The sequence below is a fragment of the Oncorhynchus masou genome, chromosome 9, assembly GCF_036934945.1.
Source record: "Oncorhynchus masou masou isolate Uvic2021 chromosome 9, UVic_Omas_1.1, whole genome shotgun sequence".
NCBI lineage: Eukaryota > Metazoa > Chordata > Actinopteri > Salmoniformes > Salmonidae > Oncorhynchus > Oncorhynchus masou.
Genome location: NC_088220.1, coordinates 38,962,633 through 38,983,485, shown reverse-complemented (window position 1 = coordinate 38,983,485; position 20,853 = coordinate 38,962,633). Strand labels below are relative to the sequence as shown.

At 41.5% G+C, this 20,853-nt stretch overlaps 1 protein-coding gene across 3 annotated transcripts in view; it reads right to left on the bottom strand.

The window, feature by feature from the left end:
* LOC135545978 (teneurin-3-like) overlaps positions 1–20,853 on the bottom strand; it is a 162,506-nt gene that overhangs the window by 55,612 nt on the left and 86,041 nt on the right. For all 3 annotated transcript variants that reach the window (XM_064973998.1, XM_064974000.1, XM_064974001.1), the window contains exons 3-6: positions 13,212–13,450; positions 9,111–9,236; positions 5,920–6,134; positions 1,454–1,664 (exon numbers count right to left, since the gene is read on the bottom strand). In XM_064973998.1, the coding sequence (XP_064830070.1) occupies positions 1,454–1,664; positions 5,920–6,134; positions 9,111–9,236; positions 13,212–13,450 (791 nt within the window). The remainder of the gene's footprint in view (positions 1–1,453; positions 1,665–5,919; positions 6,135–9,110; positions 9,237–13,211; positions 13,451–20,853) is intronic.

The window sequence follows — 20,853 nt, the reverse complement described above, 5'->3', positions numbered from 1 at the left end:
GACTTGGTGTTGTTTAGTAGACCTACTTTGTCTGTCCATATAATTATTTAATTGTTGACGACGTCTTGTGATCTAAGCTCATGCTTCTTGCCATTATTTCTTCTCGCCCAGGCATGTTTACAGAGCGACAGATCATTTGAAAATAAAATTACAAATGTAGATAGCTTATTTGGATTGCACAAATGTTGCAGGATAAGTGTCGGGAGAGAAAAGTTGTGCTTCTCTCGAAAGTGAAACAATATTTGGGACAAGCGAATTGGCCTAACATGGCAGCAGTAGTAACCAGCCATGCATTAGGGTTTTTATTAGCCTATTTCATTGATAAGTAAATAGCCCTCGTGCATTTTCATCTGTCGGGGTCGTTTACCTTTGAACAATGTGTGTGAATGAGTGAAGGAATATAACGATGCACTCTGAGATGCGATCTGAGCAATAGCGCAGTGATGTGCACTCCAGTTATAGGCTTTAAGGGCACTTCCGTGTTTCCAATCACAAGTAAATCCAATTAGGAGTATCAAGTGTGATAAAATGGATATAATTACCAGTGGTGTATAGAACTTAAGTCAAAATACTTTAAAAGTACTAGGTATCTGTACTGTACTGTATCAGTACTTTACTATTTATATTTTGGACTACTTTTACTTCACTACATTCCGAAAGAAAATGATGTACTTTTTACGCCATAAATTTTTCCTGACACCCAAAAGTACTCTGTATATTTTCAATGTTTAAGAGGACGGGAAAATGGTTCAATTCCCTCACTTGTCAATAGAACATCCCTGGTCAAATAATGCTTGTCATAACAAGATGCCCAGCGTTTCAAGTCAAGCCTCCTCCACCACCTTCTCTTGCTCTCTCCCCACCTGCAAAATTTGTCACATCTCGCACCCTACACTTGTCAGTCCAATGCATGTAGTTAAAGAATTATAGCTTGCCCGCTCCATAGCAAGCAGCTCTATCTGCACTGATTGGTGAATTAATTTAATGTCGAGCTAAATAAAAGAAAACATCTATTTTATATCCTTAAAAAGGAACAGAAGGACTGTTTTTGGGGGTTTGATCCAGTCCAGAACTTTATTTTGCAGATCGGAACAGTGGAACGGAACAAGAAAAATAATGGTTCTATTCAGTATGAAATGATTGGAAAATAATTTTGGTTCCAAAACCTGGTTTCAAAAGATCCAGGCAATTTTGACATTGGTAATCGATAACTCCATATCTTAAGAAAGGGATTGACGGAATTCCCCAACGCAAAACTCAGCCCATGTAGATGTAGTTTAAATTCTTGATTAGTGTATGTATGTGGTAATCTGGCCTGCCAGTGGCAACTATTCAGTCATTCTCTAAGAAGGAATGTTCACTCAGTAACTTGGGGAAAAATAACATCCAATAAGTACATTAACACAAATCTATAGTGCCCTCCTCACCCATTTTTACAGAGGTGGTCCCTTACCTAGGATGATGGTGTTGTATGATACTGTCTCCGGGCTCTTCCCATCATTGTAGAAGGCCAGATGCCACACCCCAGAGTCCAGGTACTGGATGAAGCCAGCTTGGTGAAGGCTGACCTGGTGCTCCATCTGCCACCTGGCTTCCGGCTCCGTGGAAGCCTGCCTCTCTTTGGCGATGAGTCTGCTGCCATCCAGCAGCTCCACAAAGTCATACTGAAGAAAGGTGAACCAGAGAAGTCAGTTGGGACTTATTCATTGGTCACTCGACATAAGATTATGAAAGAAAAATCTGCCTTGACATTCTTTGTAGTTCCAGGTGCACACAGGGAAAATATCTGTTAAAAGAAATATATCATTTTACATTAAAGGAGATATCCATGATTGAATTGAGTCAAAGTAAAGATTTTCCAGAAGAATGATCCTTTTCAATCTGTATGTTAACAGTGTTTCAGTCACACAAACACAAGGTGTTGAAAGAAGTAAAAGGCACATAAAAAATGATTTAGTATGAGAAATGGGACATGCAGCGGACACAAAACAAAGCAACTCTCCAACTGACTCAGTACGGATAGGAAATAAAGCATTAAAGCAAGGGTGAGCCAAGTCAACACTCAGTGGTTTAAACCCTTTTGAGAGAGCTGAGGGGTGGATAAGAGTTGTAGGCCATTTTGTTGATGGTGAACCTGCTGATGTAGGCCATTTTGTGTTGGTGGCCAGGGGGCCAAGTAAGAAAAGTCCAAAACCCAAATATTAATTTACTCCCAGATGAGTGTGTACATATTGATTCCTTGGCAAAGGCTCATCTCAATCTAACAATAGGAGCAAATAATTATGGACAAGAAGCCAAGCCTAGCTTGGCTACCAAATTAACCACAAAATAATTATTAGCTAATACTTGGGAATTCAAACTATTGTTGATCATTTCTTCACAAACCTAGTTTTATACAATTGATGAATCATGCAGAGTAAAACAATAACACATTTAGTTGTTATTTTTTTAAGGGGTAGGTGACTTTAAAGTTGTTCCTCTCCTCAGGCTGTGAATGCAACCAACGGTCAATATCTCTCATTGTGGTCTTTCACGCTCAGTTAAGTAAACACATCGATTTTTCTCCCTGGCAATTTAACAGACCGTTTCTAAGGCAGTGGTGGTTGACTTTGTGTCTATTAAATATTAAAGCATTAGACTCCTCACTAAAGGCTTCGGTCATACAAAAGTTACACTTAAATCGAAACTGGTTCTCCAGCAGACTGGTAAAAATGTCCTACCCTTGTTCAAGAACGGCCTTTTTCCTTTTATTTAGATCACTTTTGGTTATTTGAAAAGGAAATAATCTCCAAAATATCACTATTTTTAAAACAAGATACAGAAAATTGGTTGCAATATCAGTTTAATCCACCAGAAAATACAGAACATATAATACAACAAAAATTGTGGTTAAAGTCAAATATACTATAATTGAAAAATAAACGTTTAAAACAGTTGTAATCTTTGTAAATAATATTATAAATAGGACTGGTGGAGATATGGCACACATGCAGCTAACAAACATATATGGAAATGTCTGCTCTACCAAAAAATTACAACCAACTTCCATTACCGCAAAAATGGAAGAGGCAAGTAGAAGGGGGGAAAAAGTAAGAAACTTGTCTGTCGGCCCTGCATTTAAGACCAAAATTGGTTAAAGAAAATTGTGATGAATAAAAAAAGTGTACCAGCTTCATTTAAGGACAACAAATATTGACAGCTGTGCCATATACCATCCATCATTCCTTCAATTCTGACCAGTTTCCCAGTCCCTGCCGATGAAAAACATCCCCACAGCATGATATTGCCACCACCATGGGGACGGTTTTCTCTGGGTAATGGGAGGTGTTGAGTTTGCGCCAGACATAGCGTTTTCTTGATGGCCAAAAAGCAACATTTTAGTTTCTTCTGACCAGAGTACCTTCTTCCATATGTTTGGGGAGTCTCCCACATGCCTTTTGGCAATGGCTTTTTTCTGGCCACTCTTCTGGCTCGCCCAGCTCTGTGGAGTGTACGGCTTAAAGTGTTCCTATGGACAGAAACTCCAAACTCCACTGTGGAACTTTGCAGCTCCTTCAAGGTTATCTTCGGTCTCTTTGTTGCTTCTCTGATTAATGCCCTCCTTGCCTGGTCCGTGAGATTTGGTGGGCGGCCCTCTTTTGGAAGGTTTGTTGTGGTGCAATATTCTTTCAATTTTTTTTAAATAATGGATTTAATTGTGCTCCGTGGGATGTTCCAAGTTTCAGATATTTTTTTTATAACCCAACCCTGATCTGTACTTCTCCACAACTTTGTCAATGACCTGTTTGGCGAGCTCCTTGGTCTTCATGGTTCTGCTTGCTGGGTGGTGTTGCAGACACTGGGGCCTTTCAGAACAGGTGTATATTTACTGAGATCATGTGACAGATCATGTCTCACTTAGATTGCACACAGGTGGACTTTATTTGACTAATTATGTGACTTCTGAAGGTAATTAGTTGCACCAGATCTTATTTAGGGGCTTCATAGCAAAGGGGATGAATACATATGCACGCACCACTTTCCCGTTTTTTTTAATTTTTATTTACATTTTATGAAAAGTTATTTTTTAAATTTCACTTCACCAATTTGAACTATTTTGTGTGTGTCCTTTACATGAAATACAGACACAAATCCATTTAAATTACAGGTTGTAATCCAACAAAATAGTAAAAACACCAAGGGGGATAAATACTTTTGTAAGGCACTGTATTTAAACAAAAAATTAATAATAATAATTATATTTATATATATAGTACCAGTTGAAGGTTTGGACTCATCTACTCATTCATGATTTATCTTTATTATTTACTATTTTCTACATTGTTAATAAGGAAGACATCAAAACTATGAAATAACACATATGGAAATATGTAGTAACCACAAAAGTCTTAAACCAAATCAAAATATATTTTATATTTGAGATTCTTCAAAGTAGCCACCCTTTGCCTTAATGACAGCTTTGCACACTCTTGGCATTCTCTCAACCAGCTTCACCTGGAATGCTTTTCCAACAGACTTGAAGAAGTTCCCACATATGCTGAGCACTTGTTGGCTGCTTTCCTTCACTCTGCGGTCCATCTCATCTACACTTTTTTGGTTACTACATGATTCCATATGTGTTATTTCATAGTTTTGATGTCTTTATTATTCTACAATGTAGAAAATAGTAAAAATAAAGAAAAACTTTGAATGAGTAGGTGTGTCCAAACTTTTGACTGGTACTGTATATATTTACAAAGAATATATGGGGGATTGGAAATTATGCAGACAATTACATTGATGGAAGCTACAATCTATCTGCAATTTTAAAGCTGATGTACCCCTAACAAATATTGTTAAAAATGATTAGCTAGTACTTGGGAATTCAAACTAGTGTTGATAATTTCTTAAAAAAACGACTTTTAAACAATTGATAATTCATGCAGAGTAAGACGCTCAATAACAAACTGAGTTTTTTTTATTTTCTTTTCAGGAGTAGGTGATGCACTTTAAAGTTGTTCCTCTCCTCAGGCTGTAAATGTAACCAACGGTCAATATCTCTCATTGGGGTCTTTCATGCTCAGTTAAGTAAACACATTGATTTATCTCCCTGGCAATTTAACAGACAGTTTTCTAAGCCAGTGGTGGTGGACTCTGTGTCTAGGCATTGACAGTTTCCTGCACAGCAATCGCTTTGGACATAAAAGGAGGCTTCTTTCTTTAGGACTCTGTTTGTTGTCTTTGATTTTGTTGGGTTCCTTCCTTCTTTCATCTTGTAATCCCTTCTTTCCTGTTGTAATTTGTATTGAACTTTTTTTTTCTTTTGATAGTGGCCCAACTGAAAGAGGCTCCTCTTCAATAAGTCAAGTCAGAAAAAGTCAAAAAGGTGAAGTTGAAAGCTTTTACTCGAGAGTGAAGTGGAAAATAGCAACTGCCTGGTCACAACCCTTTAAGTCAGGCTTCCCCAACTGGCAGCCAGCGAGCCATTTGGGGAACTCTGACAAAACATAAATATATATATATATATATTAATTGTTGGACATAAAATACCAGGAAATGAGCACCAATTGATTTTAATTTTGTAAATCTGTTCCCAAGTATTTCCATACATAATACGATGTGATTGTATTCAAACGTAAGCAAGGTTTGAAATGATTATGCTTTAGTCAAATATATCTGTTTGGGCTTCTCGCGGTAAATTTGCATTCTACGAATGATTTGTAATTATGGTCCTGCCCCCCCCCCCCGACCATCCGCTCAAGGATTAGAATCTGGTCGTTCAGTTGATGAACAGTTCTACAAATAAAACGTTGTCTTGGGACACTTCGAAGATAAAAGTGAAAAGAGGAATATTCTAAGCATGGCAGTGGATTTGTTTGACATTTTGCAAAATTCATACAGTCAGATTTCTACACCCGACTCAACAGATGTACCATTTACCTGTGTGTGAGATGGTGGGATACCCTTCCTCCCGTAGACCCCAACCAGTGCGTTCTTCGCAACAGAGATGTTGAACTTGAGGAAGCGCGGCTGTTCCATAGCTAGCCGAGAGCGCCAGAACACCCCTGGCGGTATTCCCTGACCGACCCTCCTGCCCACCTCCACTTGCCCGGTGTCAACGGAGCTGTTTTCCTGATGGGCCGCACCATTCCTGCCTGGAAGGGAGAAAGAGAGAGCACTTACCGGTTCATCGCCATATTCGAAAACTATACCTATACTCTGCAAGCTCTCTGAAACCACAGTTACAGTTTTACAAACATCTGTTCTTGTGTTCTGTGAACCCATTTTCGGCAAAATGATAACATTTTCAATATCACCTTGATTGAAAAAATTGATGGAGAAGCAGCCTTTAGTTATTGCGGCGGCAGAGTGGCCTAGTGGTTAGAGTGTTGGACTGGTAACCGAAAGGTTGCAAGTTCATATCCCCGAGCTGACAAGGTACAAATCTGTTGTTCTGCCCCTGAACAGGCAGTTAACCCACTGTTCCTTGGCTGTCATTGAAATTAAGAATTTCTTCTGAACTGACTTGCCTAGTTAAATAAAGGTAAATAAATAATAATTATGCCCCAGCCTCTGGAATAGCTGACCAGAGAACCTGGGAGGAGGAAACTGTGGACATATTTAAAAGAGATCTTAAAATCACATTAACAACATAGAAATACAAGTCAGCTTCAGTAGTTACAGATATTTCTACTTCCTGGTACAATTCAAACTTCTTTATTCCCACTCAAATAAAACCTTGCTGGTTGCTCCATTATGAGAAAGGGAAACAGATGGTGGAACGATCTGTTCCAATCTTTTTTTGATGTACTGGTGATTCACTAATGTTAAGGATCTAAATGCAATAGCTGATACACTACCTGATACAGTACTGCAACAATACATCAAAAGGACGGGGAAGTGAAGCTTTTAAAGGTTTATGTAGCTGCAAAGACACCCACTTAAACATGACTCCGCCTGAGTTACGATCAAACATGTATTTGCCGACGACACGACGGCGGTAGGCCTGATCACAAACGACAACGAGACAGGCTATAACAGGGTTCGGTATTTTGTTAGACATAAAACACTGTAAAAACACCAGGAAATCAGCTCCAAGTGACCTTAATTTTGGAAATCTCTTCCCAAGTAATCCCATGCATAATACGATGTGGTCATATTGCAAATGAAAGCAAGGTTTGAAATGATTATGCGGTCAATTTGCAGTCTACAAATGATTACTAATTATGTTCACGGCCCCCTAACCAGCAGCTCAATATTTTTTTTTATCTAATTGATGATCCCTGGCCTACGGTAGGAGGACATAGACCTGGCAGTGTGGTGCCAGGACAAGAGCCTCTTCCTCAACGTCAGCAAGACAAAGGAGGTGATCGTGGACTACAGGAAACGGAGGGCCGAGCACAACCCCATTCACATTAACAGGGCTGAAGTGGAGCTGGTCGAGAGCTTCACATTCCTCGGTTTCCACGTCACTAAGGATCTATCATGGTCCAAACACATCAACACAGTCGTGAAAAGGGCACGACAAGGCCTCTTCCCCCTCAGGAGGCTGAAAAGATTTGTCATGGGCCCTCAGATCTTCAAAAAGTTCTACAGCTTCACCTTTAAGAGCATATTGGGTGGCTGCATCACCGCTTGGTATGTACATTTCTTGGCATCCCACAGGAAGGCGCTACAGAGGGTAGTGCATACGGCCCAGTACATCACTGGGGCGGAGCTTCCTGCCATCCAGGACCTCTATTTCAGGCGGTGCCAGAGGAAGGGCCCAAAAATTGTCAAAGACTCCAGCCACCCTAGTCATAGACTGTTCTCTCTGCTACCGCATGACAAGCGGTACTGATACACCAAGTCTGCAACCAACAGGACCATCAACAGCTTCTCAAACCAAGCCATTAGACGGCTAAATAGTTAACTTGTACCCTCCACATCAACTCGGTACTGGTACCCCTTGTATATATAGACAAGTTATCATGACTCATTGTGTATTTATTATTACTGGCGGTTTTACATTTATATTATTTCTCTATTGTCTTTCTCGCTGCATTGTTTGGAAGTAAGCATTTCACTGTTAGTCCACACCTACGAAGCACGTGCTGATTTTTGGGGGAATTTGACTTATTCTCAAATGAAAAGCTAAATACCCTACTTCCGTGTCCAGTGATGTCATGATCAAAGCATTAATGTTCAAATCTGTTTGACTGATAATTATTTCAAAAACCACTTAGAATAAACATATGAGTGGAACTAAAGCAGGACTATTGAAATTAAACAAAAATAAAAAATGATTTACATTTTTCTCACAATGGCCCTCCGGAGTTTAGATTATAACAGACAAGATGAATCCAAAATTCTTGGTACGAATCCATCTATGTAGTTATTTAAGCTTCCTATTTCACAGTTTAAAAACAAAGACCATAAAAACCAAGAGTGGTCCATTTGTGATTTCGGTGCTCCATTAATACTTGTGAAGGTCGTTAACGTCTTTGTTAACGCTTTCCATCTTTGTTTGTGTGGGTGTTTTTTGCATGAGGACCTTTCCTGTCACTTTACCTTGGCACCAAAATGAAGACATACAGAGACACGTTTGCCTCCAGAGAGAAAATGGCCTGCTACCGATTGCCTTTAAACAGTCCCAAAACGATCCTCCTGCTATCTTCATTAGCACTTCTAACGAGGTTTTAAATCTAGACCAGTGTTGCAACGATTAAGTCACTGGCCTTTTGCTGTAAAGGGGAAGGGAGGTGGCACACGTGGTAGACATCGCATACAAAATGACCTCTACTGGTAATTACATTTATAATAGTGAGGTAGAGAACAATAACTCATCGAAGGCTAACGTTTAACTGAATATACTGTTTTAATGTTACGGTATAATGACTAGGTAGGGCAAAGCTGTCTGGGCAATTCAGAAGGTATCTACAGTATAGGCAAGGCTACTTTTAGGACCATTTTTGTGCTGAGTCAAATGCATCACATAAGCAAGCTGGATGAACAAACAAACAAGCATCCAGTGCAATTTAGGGCTGCAAACATACTCAGAAATGTAGAAATGTGTTGTGCTCCTTCCCCAAATGTATGCTAAATATTTCGGTTAAAAGGGCTATCTGAATAGATTTAGCTAAGGTCCTTACCATAGTCAGCTGAGAGTACTGTCAGTATGCTCGGTTGAGTGGGCAAAGCCTTCACCTCTCCGTTCTCAAACGCGGGTTGGTTTTCTGTTTCTTGAAGTTGCCAGTTGAGGCCGAAAAAGTGCATTGCTGTAATGTGAACAAAACAGTGGAATATACTACGGTTAGGGCAAACGATCAAATCGTTAAGACACAACACTTGCTGGACAGCAGGAAAAAGAGATCCGACAATACATCATTTTGTGGCCTGGGGTGACCTTGTCCCCTCGAAATCATTCTACATATGGCCTTACATCTTCAATGTAATTATTTTGTACTAGGTTAGCTTACTATGGGTGTTCCCCATGTAGGCTAAGTGCTAGACTGTAAAACTCTACAGGGCCCAGGCACAGCAAGCACAATCAATACTGAGGAGAGGAGGAACACTGCTGTGCCTCTTTAGGCACACTAGAGTGTCGGGACACAAACAGCACTGCATCAAAGAGCACAGTGGGACGTTGTACCCAAACATTCGTCACCAAACTGACAGGTGGAGGCAGATGAGGGTCTACTCCTCAACTCCTCTAATACAAAGCAAGCAATTCAAAAACAAGCAACACAAGGACACCCCTGAATCAACAACAACAACAAAAATCTGGAAACCATATTGTTTCTATGTGTATTTGTGTGTCTTCGAGCCTCAAACTATCTAGTTTTGCTAGTCCTGTATTGCATAACCAACCAAAAATGCAATTTTATTCCTCCAACCCCTGTCTCTGAATAAGACGCTATCAAGCTGTGTCTTGTTGTTGGGGGAGACTTGGTCTTCTATGAATACAGTGAGAGGGGGAGACTCCTTCAAAAGATTGGCAGCTGTGGAGCCGTGCCGAGGAAGCCAAACTCCGCCGTTTCGGATTTCTGAGTGGTTTGATCTGAATCAAACCTTTTTTCAAAACAGACTCCTTGCAGGGCAGCAGGGTATGGGGTCTCAACGGCAGAAAATACATAGCTAACCCCGCGAGGAGAAACAATGCAGCGGAATCAGAGAGAATGCCGAATGGGATCATATTTTTGAAAAGTTGGGAGAAGTTGGATGGATGCAGCCTGGTGTCAGTTATACTGAACAGAAATATAAATGTAACGTGCGACAATTTCAAAGTTTCTGTGTTACAGTTCATATAAGGAAATAAGTCAATTGAGATACATCCATTAGGCCCTAATCTATGGATTTCACATGATTGGGAAGCCAGCCCACTCAATGGGGAGCCAAGCCCTGCCAACCAGAATGAGTTTTTCCCCACAAAAGGGCTTTATTACTGACAGAAACACTCCTCAGCACCCCCCTCAGACAATCCCGCAGGGGGAGAAGCCAGATGTGGAGGTCCTGGGCTAGCGTGGTCACATGTGGTCTGCGGTTGTGAGGCCAGTTGGAGCCACTGCCAAATTCTTTAAAACAATGTTGGAGTTAGCTTATGGTTGGGAAATTAACATTGAATTCCCTGGCAACAGCTCTGGTGGACATTACTGCAGTCATCATGACACTTGCACACTGCCTCAAAGCTTGAGACATCTGTGGCACTGTGTTTCTGTGACAGAAATGGACATTTTAGAGTGGCCTTTTATTGTCCCCCACACGTGACGCATCTGCGTAATGATCATGCCGTTTAATCACCTTCTTGATATGCCACCCCTGTTAGGTGGATTGATTATCTTGACCATCACTTTACATTTTGCGTTTATATTTTTATTCAGTATAGTTGTTTTTTGTTTACTGACTTGACTTGCTAATGTACAATATGTGTGTGTGTGTGTGTGTGTGTGTGCGTGCGTGCTAGAGAAAGAGAGAGCGAGAGATAGAGAGTGCGAGAGAGACCGTGTGAGAGTGCATGTGAGAGTGCATGCGAGTTTCCTTGTATGTTCTGCATGTGTGGGACTGTGTTTCTTATCTGGGGGCTGGCAGAGGCAAAGTATATGAGTGTATATTGAAGACATTTAAGACAGTGCACCTGGCAGGTGTTTTGGCTGCAGATGAAAGAGAGGAAGGCGGAAAAAAACTCAACCTGAGGCAACTGGCAAAGAACGCCTACATCTGTTGAACTCACACACTCACACCAATAGGAACTCCCACGTGGCAAACACACTCATGCACGCACATTGCCCACACGAGCACTCATAAGCCGTAGAAGCGGAATCCAGACAAGACAACCCACAAAACACACACATTAAAAACACATTATGCAAGTTATGATAGAGCACGATAAAAACATGAATCACGAAAAAACAGGGTCCAGATCATAAAGGGATAATGTACATGGATATCGATATGGCACTTTTATGGCCCTCTTCTATGGAGAGCACTCTCCCCGGTCCTCTCCATTGCATCATTTCTACACAGACCTATTTCTCTCTATACGAGCATGTCATCCTGTCCTCCCTTCAGCACCATATGAATCCTATGGCAGTTCAGGAGAAAGTCACACAGACCAAGATTAAGAGTGTGCATCACTCAGGAAGACAGTTAGGACAGATAAAATCTCCACCTGTTTTATCGCTATGGTCAAGCCGCTAAAGGTTAGTGAGAAGTCATCTTTGATGCATGCTGTAAAAAACTGGGAAAGCCCATCCTGTGGGGGAATTATGTCCTATAGGGGAGAGTGGTTCGCTAAGGAAAGAGATGAAAGCACTTCCTGGAAGACATTTTGTTGCAAAGTCTTACAGCTCTTGACTCCTCGCATCCCCTCAAAACATTTTGGAGAGGAATGCTTTCAAGTTCTTAGGATATTTCCCTTTTTTTCAGGGTAATTCCCCATCAACACGTGACGCTGTCACAATGTTGCAAATAGGTTGTGAGAAGGTCAGTCAAGACAAGTGACAACCTTGTGATAAACTAATATTGTCAGAAGGGTGCGTTGTTCTGTCTTTCAGGGCTCTTATGGATAGGATTGGGTCATGTCAGTGAGCAGGTTGATGTTTATTGTCATGATTCTTGTCATGGAGGTAGAACTGAGCAATTTCCCCTTAGATACCTTTATTTAACTAGGCAAGTCAGTAAATAACAAATTCTTATTTTCAATGACAGCCTAGGAACAGTGGGTTAACTGCCTGTTTGTACCTTGTCAGCTCGGGGATTTGAACTTGCCAACTAGTCCAACGCTCTAACCACGAGGCTACCCTGCCACCCCGACTACCTATAAAGTAAAGATTGGCTATATTATAAAAATGCATGAAAAAAAATAAGCTTTTTGTTCTTAATTTAAGTTAAGGGTTAGGCATTAAGGTTAGCAGTCTGGTTAAGGTTGCATTTAAAATGAGTTTTAATGACTTTGTGGCTATGCTAGCTAGTGACCACTCTGCAGAGCTGCCTCCAGAACAAGATTCATGACAAAAAAACACTAACCTGCTGTCAGTGATGCCACTCTGTGGGTGTTTTATCAGAATAGCAGGATGATGCAGAGCCCTTGTCAGTGGAACTGCCATGATCTGACAGATTCAAACACAACAGTGTCATCGGGACATGTCTCTGTATCCGACTGACATACGACGACTGATGGAACAATATCCTAGAGTCTGCTATATCTGCTCAGCAAGATAATGCAAGATAATGCTGAAAAGAGCATTGTCTTACCAATTATCTTACCAATGAGAAGATCAACTTTTAGCACAGCTTATAAAGTCGCCAGTCAACGCTGATCGAGCTGACTTAAAGCCATTCAGTCAAGTTGACTTGTTTATCAAAAAGTCTATAGTTGAACCTATTGGAAAGGGTATAGTGTGTGTTATAGTGTGTTGGGTGCTGTCTGGAAGTCTCTCCTGAGAACTGAAGGCTGTTTCACCACTGAGGTTGAATGGCAAGCCATTTATATTTGCAATGATAATATCTTTGAAAGACCTTTGAAAGTAGTTGTAGTACCTAGTTGTCCAGGTATGTGGGGATGATTGACTCTTATGCTCTTTTCTATATTTAGCTTAGCTTTGGAGAGTGGGTGTTGTCTTTTTCTTTGGGGGGGGGCTATAGCTACCTATACTACATAATACACAGTATGAACACAATACAGTTCAAGCAGGAAGAGTCATGGTTAACTACGGACTAATACAACAATGTCAATAAGGAGGGGCTATAGTTACCTATACAATAGCAGAGGATGATTGACAGCAGGACAGCCACGCCCACTGCACTCAGGGCGGTGCACCTCCAGGAACAGTGCTTGGGGGATTTTTTAAACTTGAAAGCCCCTCCAGAGAGGGTGTTTCTGGGTAGGGGACGTGCCGGTGTGGAGTACGCTGCCCCTGTTGCCATGGTGTAACCTGGGGTTGCTGTGCTAAAGAAAGGGGTTGATTCTGTGCCCGTTTTAAAGAGGAAGTGTCTGGAGAAACAAAACAGAAAATGTATACACGAATATTAGATAATGATGAAGACAGAAAAAAAATATATATTTGGTTATGTATTCCTATTTAACCTGTATATAATATAAAATACATGCCATTTAGAAGACACTTTTATACAATGGGTTTTAGTCATCAGTGCAAGCAATTTTCATATATGTGGCCCCAGCGGGAATTGAACCCACAAAATCAAATCAAATCAAATCAAATTGTATTTGTCACATACACATGGTTAGCAGATGTTAATGCGAGTGTAGCGAAATGCTTGTGCTTCTAGTTCCGACAATGCAGTAATAACCAACAAGTAATCTATCTAACAATTCCTAATCTACTGTCTTATACACAGTGTAAGGGGATAAAGAATATGTACATAAGGATATATGAATGAGTGATTGTACAGAGCAGCATAGGCAAGATACAGTAGATGGTATCGAGTACAGTATATACATGTGAGATGAGTATGTAAACAAAGTGGCATAGTTAAAGTGGCTAGTGATACATGTATTACATAAGGATGCAGTCGATGATATATACTATAGTATATACGTATGCATATGAGATGAATAATGTAGGGTAAGTAACATTATATAAGGTAGCATTGTTTAAAGTGGCTAGTGATATATTTACATAATTTCCCATCAATTCCCATTATTAAAGTGGCTGGAGTTGAGTCAGTGTCAGTGTGTAGGCAGCAGCCACTCAATGTTAGTGGTGGCTGTTTAACAGTCTGATGGCCTTGAGATAGAAGCTGTTTTTCAGTCTCTCGGTCCCAGCTTTGATGCACTTGTACTGACCTCGCCTTCTGGATGATAGCGGGGTGAACAGGCAGTGGCTCGGGTGGTAGATGTCCTTGATGATCTTTATGGCCTTCCTGTAACATCGGGTGGTGTAGGTGTCCTGGAGGGCAGGTAGTTTGTCCCCGATGATGCGTTGTGCAGACCTCACTACCCTCTGGAGAGCCTTACGGTTGAGGGCGGAGCAGTTGCCGTACCAGGCGGTGATACAGCCCGCCAGGATGCTCTCGATTGTGCATCTGTAGAATTTTGTGAGTGCTTTTGGTGACAAGCCGAATTTCTTCAGCCTCCTGAGGTTGAAGAGGCGCTGCTGCGCCTTCTTCACGATGCTGTCTGTGTGAGTGGACCAATTCAGTTTGTCTGTGATGTGTATGCCGAGGAACTTAAAACTTGCTACTCTCTCCACTACTGTTCCATCGATGTGGATAGGGGGTGTTCCCTCTGCTGTTTCCTGAAGTCCACAATCATCTCCTTAGTTTTGTTGACGTTGAGTGTGAGGTTATTTTCCTGACACCACACTCCGAGGGCCCTCACCTCCTCCCTGTAGGCCGTCTCGTCGTTGTTGGTAATCAAGCCTACCACTGTTGTGTCGTCCGCAAACTTGATGATTGAGTTGGAGGCGTGCGTGACCACGCAGTCGTGGGTGAACAGGGAGTACAGGAGAGGGCTCAGAACGCACCCTTGTGGGGCCCCAGTGTTGAGGATCAGCGGGGAGGAGATGTTGTTACCTACCCTCACCACCTGGGGGCGGCCCGTCAGGAAGTCCAGTACCCAGTTGCACAGGGCGGGGTCGAGACCCAGGGTCTCGAGCTTGATGACGAGCTTGGAGGGTACTATGGTGTTGAATGCCGAGCTGTAGTCGATGAACAGCATTCTCACATAGGTATTCCTCTTGTCCAGATGGGTTAGGGCAGTGTGCAGTGTGGTTGAGATTGCATCGTCTGTGGACCTATTTGAGCGGTAAGCAAATTGGAGTGGGTCTAGGGTGTCAGGTAGGGTGGAGGTTATATGGTCCTTGACTAGTCTCTCAAAGCACTTCATGATGACGGAAGTGAGTGCTACGGGGCGGTAGTCGTTTAGCTCAGTTACCTTAGCTTTCTTGGGAACAGGAACGATGGTGGCCCTCTTGAAGCATGTGGGAACAGCAGACTGGTATAGGGATTGATTGAATATGTCCGTAAACACACCAGCCAGCTGGTCTGCGCATGCTCTGAGGGCGCGGCTGGGGATGCCGCCTGCAGCCTTGCGAGGGTTAACACGTTTAAATGTTTTATTCACCTCGGCTGCAGTGAAGGAGAGACCACATTGTTCAGTTGCAGGCAGTGTCAGTGGCACTGTATTGTCCTCAAAGCGGGCAAAAAAGTTATTTAGTCTGCCTGGGAGCAAGACATCCTGGTCCGTGATAACCCTAGCATTGTAAGTACAACACTCTACCAACTTAGCCACAGAATACCAAAGTATTTATTCAGGCTAATCTCATTAAAAGGACATCTCTTTTGTAAGAGAAAACATGGACATGTCTGTATTCCAGTACAAACGGCCATTATGGGTAATTAAGGAGTTTTAATCACAAGCACTATCCTGGCTTTGTCTATGAACTTTTTAAACACATGTGAACATCTCTGAAATTGACAAATTATGCCTTGATGCATCTCTTGCTATCACATCGTCCAGCCCTCCACTAACTGTTGGTAAGAATCTTCCTGTTGTGCCACTAATCTTTCGGTTGTGATTTTAGGTTCGATAAACAGAGCCATGAGTTTATGATGCCATCCTTACCGCCACTCCACAATATGTGTCACTATATTCACAACATTGACAGTTCGGGTAAGTCACTTTTGCTAAAAGCATCCGCTAAATGATTTAAAAAGCTACAGTATGTTACTCAGAATGATGTGTGGTATTCAAACAGGGGTATACACAGATCTGGCACATTCAGCAGCTTGTTTGAAAAGTTGGAAGCAAAGCATATTCATGTGTATTATGAGTTCAGGGATCTGGAATTTGTCCATTTTTATTTTCTCCCAGGTTAATGGATTCATGGCACTGATTGGTCAGAAAAAGGGGTGGGTGGCATACTTATTTCTGATTTGTGCCGTGATATTGATTTGAGCATATCGTGAATACTGGGGCCTATTTACCTGCTGCTTGGCTACGAGAATGCAACAAATGGTGCCTTTTCACACATAGTTGATAATGAATAAAATAGCCAATACAAAAGGTTTGTTCACACTAAATGGATTATTGCATATCAGGTCCCACTACTCATCTGCAGAATATAAAGCACTGTTGTGTTCTGAATACCAGTCTGGAGGACAGACGTAAAGTTGGATAGCAGACTGTGTGCAAACAGTGGTGGCTCAGAGGAAATGTTTTTGGAAATGATCACCAAACAGGGTGGCGGTATAAATGTCCGCGGCTATACACACTGGATGACCATACACAATCGATTAGAAGGAGCGTGAGCAATGAAGCACACTACTATAGAAATTCAGGACGCTCTATTGATGTGTGTCTGCGTTCGTGTCTGTGTGCGTGTGTGCGTGCGTGCGCATGCATGAGTGTGTAAGTCTCATTGAAATGGCCTTCGCACAAAAGCGATAGCCAAGGCAGGTTCCCTTTGCTCAACTCACTTGCTTGTAATCAGTTTGACATTTGAAACACTCATGTGGAGGACAAAAGACAAAACATACAGTGGGCGGATTTGGACCTCAGCTAAACCCCTGCTGGAGGTGAGGAAGTACATTAGAAACAATGAGCACTAACGCCCTTTGACTATGTAATCCACCTATTAGCCACTGCATTGTGTTAGCATCAGCATTGGTGGAATAATCCGACTCTTTAAACCGTGACCCAGGCACTCTACCGATGTATGGGGAACCTAGGTCCATCTCCCTCTTACCCTTTCACTGTCCCTCTCAGTCTTTACCTCTCTTCCTATCAGTAGTTCTCCCTTCTTCGCTCGCTTTCTCTCTCACCCCTTTAATCTTTCACCCTCTCTCTCTTTTTTCTCTCTCCCTATCGCTCTTTCACATTACGACCCCCCCCCCATGGAACCACCAGCCCTCTCAGCAGGGGACCTGGTAGCAGGTGCTAGCCTAGTGCCCCAGAGCTCATCTGTGTGATGATATTTTCAGGGGGCAGTCCCTTGGTGTTTCTGGGCCATTGTGCATGCAAAGATCAGAGTGGCGCCATTTTGAGATGCTTCCCCGGTGCACTCAGGCTGCTGCACATAACTAAGTCAATTTGTTTAATTAGCATTAAGACATGAAACATTGACTTGAGAGATATGTTCATTGCGGACACAAATTACGATTATTTGTTGTTGTGATTTAAAAAAAAAGATAATCATATTAGAAACCACAATCTTATGAAGTATTTACTAATGCAGTTCATCTACGCAAATTATATTTTAAAAAACGTATCTACAAGAATAATTATCTTTATTTCCCATGGAAGACAGAGATATACTCTACACTCTATTCTTTCAGGAGTGTGGCACTGATCGTGAAACTATCATTGCATGATTTTCTGACTCGAGACATCATTTCATTTTATGAGCCGACACCCGACAAGCGAATCTGATGAGGACCGACAGACCATTTATAAAAGTAGAGTGTGGAACCGCAAACGTTGAATTTGTGTCATAATAGCTGTTTCAACTGCTCTTTATTAAATGTGTGTGACAGAGTTTAACTGGATTCCACAGGACGTATGGGGCAGTCAATGTATAGCTTAACTGCACCTTATTGAGAACCGTATTTATGGTATAAAAAATAAACGTGTTATTGTCACATACACTGGATAGGTGCAGTGAAATGTGTTGTTTTATAGGGGCAGCCAGAGTAGTACGGCCCAACTGGAGCAAATTAGGATTAAGTGCCTTGCTCACGAACACAGGCCGATGTTTTTACCTTGTCAGCACTGTATTTGAACCAGCAACCTTTGTCAATTCATTGTGGACTCCACAAGGTGTCGAAAGCGTTCCGCAGGGATGCTGGCCCATTTTGACTCCAATGCTTCCTACAGTTGTGTCACGTTGGCTGAATGTCCTTTGGGTGGTGGACCATTCTTGATACACATGGGAAACTGTTAAGCGTGGAAAAACCCAGCAGCGTTGCAGTTCTTGACACAACCCGATGCGCCTGGTACCTACTACCATTCCCAGTTCTATAGGCACTTCAATCTTTTGTCTTGCCCAATCACCTTCTGATTGGCACAAATACACAATACATGTCTCAATGGTCTCAAGGCATAAAAATCCTTCTTTAACCTGTCTACACTGATTGAATTGGATTTAACAAGTGATATCAATAAGGGATCATAGCTTTCACCTGGATTCACCTGGTCAGTCTATGTCATGGAAAGAGCAGGTGTCCTTAAGGTTTTGAACACTCAGTGTATAGTGCACACTATATAGATATCGTAAAATTCATTTCACACATTTGGTTAACTTTTAATACTAAACTGATATGGGAGTACATCACATATAAAGAATAATTACCCAGCAAAGTGTATGGGGTCAACTTTCCTCTCAAAGAGAAGAGTAAATCACACAATAACGGATTCAATAGCACCTTTATATAATGGTAATTGAAAATATCCGTATTTCTATAGAGCCGAGCATTGAAAAGTGGAACCTGAGTGGTTGAAAGCCCTCCACACACGTATAAGATGTGAATGTGTCCATGGTGGTAAATAGTCCGGAACAGAACCGAGCAGGCAATAACAAAATTATATTGGTAACTAATTGAGCATTTTAATGGAAGAGCTGGAGTGTTCTCAGAATGAACTGGAACAAAAGCTTGAGTGGAATCATTTCTGAAAAATATCTATTCAGTTAGGAAACCTGCGTTTCTCACTTTGAAAGTATTAATTGGATTTAATTCAAATGGCGACACAAAAGCCAAAAACTCTTACGTATTTATTAAATTTGTGTAAAGTCAATACATTGGTTAATTGTTCTAAGTCGGGTATTTTCCAACAACATGAGGAGGAAGAGTTAGACTTTGCTTGAGAGTCCGAGTATTTCCCGCCGTGTTTCGGACTGAGTTGGTTGAATCCCTAAAAATATCAACCACTTGAAAACAAAGCAGGGATACTGAACAATAATGTGGTGGTATAGAAATGGAAGGAAGCAGGTGACAGCTGATATAATTAAGCATAAGCTGTTTAAAATAGTTATACATGTCTCCTTGTGCGCTCAATATTGGGACATGACACAATGAAACACACAGATATGACCACTTGTTGAATTTGGCCTTTCAGGAAATGAGTCAGTCACTTGCCTTTTGACAACATAGGCAAAAGGCTCTCAATTAAATGACTGCTGTGAGAGAGAGAGAGAGAGAGAGAGAGAGAGAGAGAGAGAGAGAGAGAGAGAGAGAGAGAGAGAGAGAGAGACTTAACACACAGTTTAATGGGTGAGTCTAATAAAAACACATAAATGGGGCCCACACGTTTCGTCTTGGATAAACACATTAGTAATTGAATGCAGCTATTCAATAAGCTAAAATAACAGTTTGTTATTAAAGCATTATGGAATGGGGCCAACTTTGAATGCAAAAGCTTTAAAGACCACATCCTTAAATGGGGGCTATAATACGATGAATGTATTATAATGAATCATAACATTAGTTAATGTGGTCAATCATTGTGATTGTCCTAAAAAGCCATGCTAAAGTTATTGGAGAATGGGTAGTGTGGGCAAGTTCTAAATGCATGGAAATGATAAAACCCCTGAGACTTTTTTTGGTCCCATTGCATTGGTTATCAATATGAGTCGAACAGAGAAAATAAGTTAAACCATTTCTGTAGGTATCTCTATGGGGGTTAACTGAACCAGAACCAGCATGCTGAAAGCCTAATGCATGTTATCTGGCGCTCTTGTTTACATTGAACAACCTAGTAGTTTACTGGACAAATACAGTTGTACGCATAGCTATGGCCATCCCATAAGCCCCCTGATGTTACCATGGCACCCGATTCCCTCCCACAGCGAGGTACTTGCTTTAGAGTAAAGTGTGCAGATAGTGATTTCTACCCCGGGCTGATGATAGAGGTGTGCATATGGTTTTGTCAATACCGGCAAGGCAGTAAAGGTCACAACGATGTTAGCATTCAATTACCGTGTCTTCCTCGGAATAGAAGAACAAATGCCTCATAACCCAATTGATTTGGTCCTATCCTGAGAGCATCTACTGCATGATGCTAAAGAACAATTCAAAAAATGTCCACATGTATCTAGATTGTGTAGGAGTGCTTTGAGCAAGGGGAACGTCGAGCTGGAATGGATTCATCCACTTGTGTCCTCTCGAAGTAGGACGTAATATACTTTCCTGGAATGTTATGGACATTTTGATGCCCTTTATGGCTTGGGAGAAAAAATAACAGATTTTTTTTGGTGTGGGGAAATGCTGGGCAGAGGCACTTATGACAATGTAGCTTCTTGTGTCGGACATCTTAAACTGAAAATGATCTATTTAGACCGAAGTGCCTTCTTGTAAGTTATATCAAGTTGAATTCAAACTGGCAAGCCTCCGTAAACCTGTGCTATTCCATTACCTTATCGCTTTGGATCGTATCGAAAG